General features: G+C 37.2%; 1 protein-coding gene across 1 annotated transcript; it reads right to left on the reverse strand.

Moving 5' to 3' along the window:
- Positions 1 to 320: 320 nt before the first annotated feature.
- On the reverse strand, positions 321 to 3,715 carry LOC112173798 (alcohol dehydrogenase). The gene is made up of 10 exons (XM_024311482.2): positions 3,561 to 3,715; positions 2,674 to 2,810; positions 2,376 to 2,422; positions 1,940 to 2,265; positions 1,749 to 1,831; positions 1,593 to 1,668; positions 1,440 to 1,501; positions 1,016 to 1,111; positions 764 to 925; positions 321 to 647 (listed from the first exon to the last, which is right to left on the reverse strand). Exons 1-10 carry the CDS (start codon positions 3,595 to 3,597, stop codon positions 531 to 533), a joined length of 1,143 nt encoding a protein of 380 aa, XP_024167250.1. The 5' UTR covers positions 3,598 to 3,715; the 3' UTR covers positions 321 to 530.
- Positions 3,716 to 10,343: the final 6,628 nt, after the last annotated feature.

Raw genomic sequence — 10,343 nt, forward strand, 5'->3', positions numbered from 1 at the left:
CATTATTAGAATCAAAAGGGAGCAGCTATAAGTCTAACCTTATAAGAAGCATGGATGTGGAGCATGAGAGTAGTATTAGATCTCAAAACCAAGGGAAAAAGGTATGTGAGTGATGGTGTAGGTTAGATGGTGATTAAACCTAAAATATGATAGATTTTGAAGTAATGATGATGGTGGACCTTAAAATTATTGAGAGTAGAGATGGAATGAGAAAGATAGAAGAAATGTATGGTCGAATTTCAAAAAAAAAAAGTTTAAAATTTAGTTAAGATAGAATTATAGTGGGAGTGTTGTGATCAATGCGATATGTAGCACAATCGTAGAGAGAACGGAACAGAATAACATGTAGAACATTATTCAACTTTTCATTAACCAAATGATATTTAAAGGAAAGACATCCAAACTATTGCAGACTCAGATTGCAAATTCGTCTCTTTGCACAAGTCTTGAAACTCCCGTAACCAAATTATTCTTTTTCTCCACACACACCAAAACTCTTTCGATTAACATAAAAAACGAGTAGAACTGCTCTAATGCTCCATGCGGACGATGCACCGGATTCCCTCTCCTGCCAGCATGTACTCAAATGCCTTGTTGATCTCAGAGAAAGGAACAGAGTGAGTGATAAATTTGTCCAATTCCATCTCCTGCAGACCAAATTAATTCCCATGTCAAATTAATGTTTTCTACTCGTATCTAAGAACCCATCAGAGCTAGCATGAAGCCAGTTGTAGAATGGACGGCTGAAAGAAAGTGTGGTTACCTTGTTCATGTACTTCTCCACAACACCAGGTAGATCGCTGCGGGGCTTGTAGTTACCATAGAAAGTACCCTTAAGAGTCCTCTCATTCAAGAAGTTCATCGGATGGGTTTTGAATGCATCGTCTTTGCTTGGCACTCCAACAAGTACAGCAACTCCCCAACCCTAAATTTGGACAAAAGAAAATAAGTTACAATGTTAAACGTCAAGAGCAACCAATCAACAAGAACATGGAAGCATTAAATAGATGCTTACATCATGAACACATTCAAAGGCAGAGATCATAGCTTGGATGCTTCCAGTGCACTCAACACTCCTATCAACTCCACCATTGGTCATCTCAGCAATCACCTTTATGTCAAAACTCAACTATTAGTCTCTGTTATACAGTAATCACCACCGACTTCAAGTCCAATTGAGGAGTCATTATGTATTTGATACAGTAAACCGAGTAGTATAAATATATCGATGCAGAATTGAAATTTTCAAGTCAAGTCCTCAACAAGTCTTATAGAGTGGAGTGATCTTTTACGGTGTGCAGTGCAACGAAATAAGAAAATACTCATTCTGAAGTGCAAAAGGACAACTGAGTAGTCCTAACCGAGAAATGAGACAAATGCAAATGCTGGGCTAATCAACTAGCAAGAAATACAAACAAAGAAAAATTGTTTGTACTCACCTCCTGAACAGGTTTGTTATGATCTTTTGGATTCACAAATTCACTCACCCCAAACTTCTTCGCTGTCAAAAAGTGACAAATCAGTACATCAACATACTTTTAACGTTCTATGAAGCAGAGTATTTCCTAAACATGAGTAGGCATTGTCTATACCTTCCTCAAATCGGTTGGAGTTCAGATCAACTCCAATGATCCTTGAAGCCCTAGAAACCCTTGCACCTTCCGCAGCCTAAATTGCATAAAAAAGATCATCAAAATAGTTCTAAATAGCTGAAGAAATGGAATAGAGAAGAAATAAGAATAACTTACAGCAAGACCAACAGCACCCAATCCAAAAATGGCAACAGATGAACCCTTTTTCGGCTTTGCAACATTTACAGTTGCACCAAAACCTTTTGAGCACGTATGAAAACGATTCATTACTAAGAAATACAGGTAAAAAAACCAGTGATATATGTTCCACAGTAACGATTAAATGTGATAAGTTTGTTCAGCCGTACCTGTACAAATTCCGCAACTAAGAACACAAACTTTGTCAAGAGGCGCTGCAGGGTTGATCTTCGCAACGGAACCAACATGTGAAACAGTGTATTCACTGAATGTAGAGGTACCAACAAAGTGATAAATTGGCTTTCCATCCTTGGAAAACCGGGTCTGGCCGTCATTGAGCATAGTACCCCTGTCGGTATTAATCCTTAGGAGATCACACATGTTGCTTTCCTCTGACTTACAATGTGCACACTCCTTGCATTCTCCGGTGAAAACTGGGAGGACATGGTCTCCCGGTTGGAGTTCAGTTACACCCTCACCCACGCTTTCCACGATTCTAAGCAAAAAATCTCAAGGAAAAGTAAATATACCGTATGAAAGGGAACTAAAAGCATGGTATTAATTTTCCTGTTAAAAAATAGCCTTATGATTCAAAGATACACATACCCTCCAGCTTCATGACCAAAAATCCGAGGGAACAGTGGATTTTGTCCCTGTGACACAACAAAATTGTTTCAGTTCCAACATATGACTTCTATTTTCTTCAAGGCTAGAATTGCATAATTAAATTCATCAACAATATTAGATAAATAGTGACATATTATAAATTGAAAACAGAACAACTTCACTGATGGATTCCAAGATATGAAACTAAACATTATGCTGAAACTCATACTGAGAAATCAGTTCAATGTACCTAGTTCAAACATTGATGGACATAGCTTTAATAAGTTTAAATATTTACCTTTGCTTCCCAGAAGTATACATCAGTGTGGCATAGAGCAGTAAAGAGGATCTTCAAGCGTACTTCATGTTTCTGGGGTGGTGCCACCTCCACTTCCTCAATAACCAGCGGCTTCCCAGCTTCCCAGGCTACCGCCGCTACAATCCACATATGCCATCATCAATTATCAACAATTATATAGTCAAAATCAGTGTTCTCACTTCTCACAAAAGGAATTAACTACAAGACCAAGACACATTTGAGTGTGGTAACAAATTGTAGAAAAGAAAACAAACAAATTTCTTTATCAGATGTTTCACAGCAATGCCAGATAATAAAAGTAATGTTTTTAACCAAATTTAGAGATCTCCCCGCATTACTATTCTCCTAAAATCCAATCAAGCAAAGGTTACAAAACCAGAGAAAGCCCACTAGATGTTCAATTTACAAAAACGAAGCTGCTTATCACAAAATGGTACAAATCTTAGACCAAAAGACAGAGTGATCATCACGATTCCCACCAACATTACTAAAGAACAGAATGAATGACACCCCCTTATCAGATACAGAAAACCCAATAATATCTTAGAAGAAAAAAAAGTGGAGTCATGATCATAAGCAAAAAATCACTAATGGGAAAGACCATCAACAGATTATAGGGTGAAAATACCACAGTGGGTCTCAGATTAGGGAATCTAACCGAAAAGTTTATCAAGTAAATAGGGGGTCACAAGAAAAGAGGATAAAAAAAAAAAAAAAAAAAGAACTCTGATCGTTATCAAAACTCAGAAACTGAGAACCCAATAAAGGGTGCGGTGTGTGCCTCCAAAAACAACATGATCAGACGAACCAATTTCCATTATCAGAAACCAAAAGCACAAACAGAAGTGTCTAACAGTGTTGATTACCTTTGCACTTGATCACCTTGCCAGCAGTGTTGGACATGGTTGAAATGTTTATGTCTGTTTGTGAGAGTAAAGTACAGAGAATGTTTTGGATGTTGAAACGGAACGTGTGAGTGGCCGTATTTATAGTACGTGTGACTGTGACAACAAAACTGCTTAAGCCGCATGTACGAGAATACCATTTTCGTGTTGAGGTAATTACAACCTTGGAAAATGCGAATGTCCAGGAAATTTTGTGATTCTGTGGAAGCCAGTTTTGGTATTACAATTACGAGCACTTGTTAAACCGGAGAAGGTTTTGGTTCTTACTTCTTCCAGCGGCGCCGTTGTTTCTCAGCCACTGCCCACGGGGCCCTTTTTTTTTTTGTGCTTTGTTACTTCGGCTTTTCGGTACGGTAGGGAACGTGGCTTCTACTTCATCATACGTGTCTGCCAAGTCTTTTAATTAAATTGGCCAACAAAAATAGGCCAAAACGCAGAAAAAAAAAATGTAAATTCAAAGTTCTTCGGTCATCTCTTCACCACCAAAACAGAAACATGCTTTTTTTATTAAATAAAATCAACAAATTGAATTAATTTTATATTACTCTACAGAAGATGAAATAATATCAACAAAACAGAAACATGGTGCAACTCTAACGGAAGAGCTCAAATTGATTTAACAACTCCATTTGTACCAGACACTCTCCTCTCCTCATGAAGAACAAATTGGATCTGATTGAGCCAAAAATAGCAGAACAAATTGCAAGGAAATAATTTTTGGTTTTGAGGAGAAAGTTTGAATGAGAAGGATTTTTTTATTTTTTGGGGTCTGAGAATGAGAAGAGTTGCAGAGAGGGGAAATAGATGTTTAGAGTGTAATACCTGATGGGCCTTTTCTACTTGTTTCAATTTAATTCGATTGCTGTATCTACGAAAAATAAAGAAATACAAGAAAGCATGTGGCTGCTACCAGAGCACAGCAGCACCGCCAATGGTGGTCGTGATCTTGATTTTTTGGGTTTATTTCTGTTTTGGGTTTTGATCTTGAATTTTTTTTTATACTTGCAGGTCGTATTGTTTGGCTGTTAAAACCCTCTGCCAACCTCATCTCTCAGGTATAGTTTCTGGGTTTGAGTTTTTATTGATTTGAGATGGACTTTGAATTGGGTTTTCCTGAGGAGACCAATCTTGTATCTTTCTTAGTACTGCTAATATCTACTAATACTACTGCATCTAACAATATTGAATCGCTGCATGAAGTACCACTTGAAAGGAGCTTTCTGTTAGATTTATTTGATCCGAATCCCATTTTACATGATGGAACTTTCTGTTGTACTTTACTGTATATGAATAAGTCATATGCTTCTTCTTTCTTATCTTGCTCCTGCAGTTTGCTTCAACAAGGAATGAAACAAATAATAATAAGCCCAGAAACCTCTCAAGCTAAAGCATTAGAGAAGGTGGAGGATAAGTCCAAAGTTGCCAGGGTATACCAAATTTCCTATGCAAGATTAATTGTTCCGTAGTGTTTTCTTACAGATAATATGTAATTCATGCTGTAGTGCAAAAAATGTTTCTTTGATGATTATTTAGCCATTGAAGGAAAGTGTCCATCAAATATGTGAGACAAAGCCATTGGCTTTGATCATTGATTGGAATTCACTCCTGTCTAACAAAAAGAAGAGAACTGTGATGTATTTCTTTGTATTTTGCAGCTGAGTTAACTGACTAATTTTTGTGCAAGCTGATTTACTTAGCAACTTGGATAATTACTGCTTACTCATTTCCTTTGCAATTTGGGCTTTTGTTAATTGTTTTTATACCCTATACTAATATTTGTGTATGTTGTTATTAATTGCAGGCACATACTATACTAGATTTCCCAACTTTCTTGCTTGTTAGCTCAATAGAAAATAGTTGATTGAGCCTTCAAACATTTAAAACCAATTGCAGGTGCTTGGCAGCAAACGGTGAAGAGTCTGGTGAATGTGAAAGATATTCCAAATATTATCATTCGCCATGCCCAGGTCCAGGTGAATGGGCAAGTATTTCTTAGCTTTTTTCTTCTGCAATTATTTGTCTTCCAATAAAATCTGATTGGAAGTTTAACTTCTTCTGTTAACTTTTTCATAAATGTATTAAATTGTTGGTACTTTACTCATACATAGATTGTCATTGCATAAACTGTGACATGACTATGTAAGGATTGCATAATCTGAACTTTAACTTGCAGCATAGCCCTGGCAAAGTTTGCACCAGAATCACAGGGCACACTGAATTTTAAGTTTGGAACTTCTTCTGGAGCCGTATCTTAGCCTTGAGAACTTTTTAGTTAGAAACTTGTATGTGACTGTTATGGAGTGGGTTATGTAATGCTGTATTGGGTTTGATTTATAGTACTCATATTGACATTACTGTAATCTCTATGGTACAATGAATGAAGTTATTAATTTTATTTTCATCTTTTCTGGGCATGGTCAATTCAATTCCCTGCAAAGCAGGTTAAAATCCAATGGAGATTTGTTAAAGAGATAAATGCACCATCAGTGCCTCAACTCTTGTGCACCGGCCAAGTTGATACCTAGACTCTCAGTGCTACCAATGTGATACTTGAACCCATATTTCGCTATCGATGAAGTACTTCCGTCAGATTTTACTGACGGTTCCGTTAGATGTGTGACGTGGCAAGCATGTGGGTCCCAAAAATGCCATGAAATGACTTAAATGACCCCAGAATTTTTTTTTTATTTTTTACAATTTTCTCTCTCCTCCTCATCTTCTTCTTCTTCCTTTGTTTAGTTGTTGCTGTGATCTCAATCTTCCCAGAAAGAAAATACAGACTGCCCCAAAATCAAGAAACAAGCAAATAAACCTAGGGTTTCTAATTGCAATATCTGCCTCCAAAATCACTCCAAGTCCTTCACCAATTGAATCCCCACCGTGTTCACCGTCCGAATAATCCGACTGCTTCGCCTTCACGACTCATACGCGTGCCTCACCTACAGCGTAGATGCCACCGCGTGTCCCGGCCAGCCTCTCTTGGATTCAATCCCCGCCGCCTTCTTCAAATACCACGTCACCGGCGGCGACTTGACGGTGAATTCGAAAGTGTTGTCCTTGAACACCGTAATGGTCACTGCCATGGGAGTATCGGGTTTGTGCTTCTGCGTTGGGCATTGAAGTCTTTGCAGAAGGCCATTAGGTTGAGGCGAGACTGACCTAAAGCAGGACACCGGCGGTGCGTGTCGGGTGAGGCGGGTCGAGGGAGGTGGATTGCCGCAGCGACAAGGCGGCGTGTTAGGATTTCCTCAAGGGTTGCCATCGATGAAACTACACTCTCTGCTATGCTTTTGATAATAGATGATTTGGGTTATTGCTTCATGATGATGGTGATTTGGAGAAACCAAAAACACATTTCAGATTCTGAAGCAATTCAAAACCGAAAGCCAGAAAATATCTTTCTTGAAATCCAATCTTAGGAGCTCTTGTTCCTTCCCAAATCTCCTCCTAACACGCTGGAATGTCATCCTCTTCATTCTCTCTGTCACATCTCTAGTGTCCACTATCCTTCTCCGAATGCCCCCAACTTCAATGGGTATGGCGTTTCTCATGATTTCCGGAATCTCACTTCTCTCTTCATTCGTAGGCTTCTCTCACCTTTGTTTCATAACCCACGTCTCCCTTCTACTCTCTCTCGAGAGGCCACGACGAAGAAGTTGAGTTGTTGGCTTGCTAAGGTTCAAGAGGAGCCCATGGCCAATGTTGAAAAAATTACAGAAATTAAGGCTAAAGAGTTTGATGAGAAGATGAAGAACAAGTATGGATAGAGGGTGAAGCCTGAGTCTCTGAGTTGTTTGTATGGGTCACTGTGGTTGTGGCCATTGGGTTATGTATGTGAAGTAGAGCTTATGAAAAATAAAATAAAATGGATGATTTGGATTGGATTCAAGGACATGAATAGTTGCTGTGTTTTTGTTTTTGCTATTTTGGTGTCTTGGTTAATGGTTATTCTGGGTTCAAGAGGAGGAGGACGAGATCACAGCAACAAAACAAAGGAAGAAGAAGAGGAGGAGAGAGAAAATTGTAAAAAAAAAAAAAATTTAAAAAAAATTATGGGGTCATTTAAGTCATTTCATGGCATTTTTGGGGCCTACATGCTTGCCACGTCACACATCTAACGGAACCGTCAGCAAAATCTGACGGAAGTACCTCATCGATAGCGAAATATGGGTTCAGGTATCACATTGGTAGCACTGAGAGTTTGGGTATCAACTTGGCCTGTGCACAAGAGTTGAGGCACTGATTGTGCATTTTTCTCTTTGTTAAATCATCAGATTAATATAACAAAAATTGGTAAACTACTAAATTAGGTTTGAATGGAGATGGGTTGTCACGGATGCCTATAGGCGTGTTTAAAAGGATAATAGAATATAGTAAAGGTTGTCGCGGACATAGAGGTAGGCCCCTCCAAGAGTCAAACTGAACAGAGCCACATACCGATTTATATGTGACATATGGGCCTAAAGCAACTGGTCCACAGAGCACTAACATGAAAAAAAGTGGTTGCACCGTTGCTTTGCTCCATAGACACAGATAACCGTAGCCTTTGACCTCCATACCCACGAATCATGCATGTGGCTATTGTTCAGAATTGTGGTGGTGTACCCTTGAATTAAATTTTGATTAACTGCAGAGATCAAGCGGTGGGGATATGAACGGTTAACATTGCACCACGTTAATTTTCTTTTTTTAATTTCTAATTCTTAAACTTTTAAAAATCGTAATAAATAGTTCCGGTGTCTGAAATTTTTTTAAAAAATTCTCATGTACTCATCTTGTCCTATAATTTATTATTGAATCATAAATTGAAAAATTCACATCAAGAAAAATTTAGAAAATATTCCCGACTTCTCTAAATAACCACCGAGACCATAGACTCAATTCATAATAATTCCACTTTAACTCCTTAAATTTTTTCGAGTAGTAATATGTAGCCTTGTATTGTATTTGAAATTACCTTAGTAGTGATATTTGATATTACCTTACACATGTATTCCACTTTAATTCCTTTAAAACCCTATATTTATATATCAAATTTCTCAAAGAGCAGCAACCCCATCAGTACATGTGAAACTGTGGAAACCGACCATATGATAAGAGGATTGGATTATTTTATGCTTGTTGTAAAAAATTCAGCCAATTTTGTTATTGTTTGGAGTTAGATCCATTTGGTCAACTGATTATACGCTTATATTTCCCTAAGTGAAGTCAAACCACAAGGGGATAAAATTTCTAAGTTTTTATATTAGTTGATTTAGCTCATACCCATGAGAATGTGAAAGCTAACAAATCGAGAGAAAAAAAAAGTTGTGAATGAGCAGTTATTTGCATATTAGTTTATGTGGTATTTAGAGTTTAGAGTGGACAAAGTAGATCGAGACCCAAACGACGACGAAAATAGTTGAAATTTTGATCATAGCCATTTCTTCTTGTCACGAAAACATCCAACGGTCGATTTTGTAAAATTATATTTCCTCCACCTCCTTGCTCATGGCAGGTATACTTGTTCATATAACTAATAAACAAGTTAGACCACATTAGTAGGCATATAAGGATTTTGTACGATCCAAAAAATAAAAACTGAAAATCGATGAATTTGACATTACCCATCTATTTATAGCATATTAACAGGTACTATGTGAAAAAATAACCCGATATGCCGTCATTTCGACATCAAATAAAGCAGTCAACCATTTATACACTCATACTTCCCTACGGGGAGCTGAACCACGAGGAGATAAACTTTCAGAAATTTTTATATTGGTTCATAGAGCTCATACTCATGAGAGTGTAAGAGCTGACAGATCTAAAAAAGAAGTTACGAATGAGCAGATATGTGCATATTAGTTTTATGTGATATTTAGGGTTTAGGGTTGACCTAGTAAATTGAGACCCAAAAGACGAGGAAAATAACTGAAATTTTGATCATAACCATTTCTTCTTGTCATGATAACATCCAACGGTCGATTTTGTTAAATTATATTTCCTCCACCTTGTTGCTTATAAAATGTATACTTGTTCATATAACTAATAAATAAGATAAACCACATTAGTAGGCATATAAGGATTTTGTGTGAAAAATAAAAACTGGAAATCGATGAATTTGACATCACCCATCTATTTATAGCATATTAATAGGTAATGTGTAAAAAAATTAACCCGATCCTCTGTCATTTCGACATCAAACAAAGCGGTCAACTTTTTACACACTTATACTTCCCTAAGGGGGGAGCTGAACTATGAGGAGATAAACTTTACAAAATTTTTACATTAGTCGATATAGCTTATACCCACGAGAGTGTGAGAGCTGACAGATCGAAAAAAGAAGTTGCGAATAAGCGGTTATGTGCATATTAGATTTATGTGGGTCTTTCAGATTTAAGATTGACCTCTTAGATCAAGACCCAAACGACTACAAAAATAACTGAAATTTTGATCATAATCATTTCTTCTTATAATGATAACATCAAACGGTCGCTTTTGATAAAATCTACTTCCTCCACCTTGTTGCTTATGAAAGGTATATTTTTTTATAAAACTAATAAACAAGTCATACCACATTAGTAGGCATATAAGAATTTTATGTGATCTAAAAAATTGAAACTGGAAATTAATGAATTTGACATTACCCATCTATTTATAGCGTATTAATTGGTCAATAGGTACCCGTCAACCGAAGTAATATATATAACCTTTTAGTTGACCGATGACATAACGACCACGAATTGTGCCAATTTTTTCACA

This window comes from Rosa chinensis, chromosome 6 (genome assembly GCF_002994745.2).
Source record: "Rosa chinensis cultivar Old Blush chromosome 6, RchiOBHm-V2, whole genome shotgun sequence".
NCBI lineage: Eukaryota > Viridiplantae > Streptophyta > Magnoliopsida > Rosales > Rosaceae > Rosa > Rosa chinensis.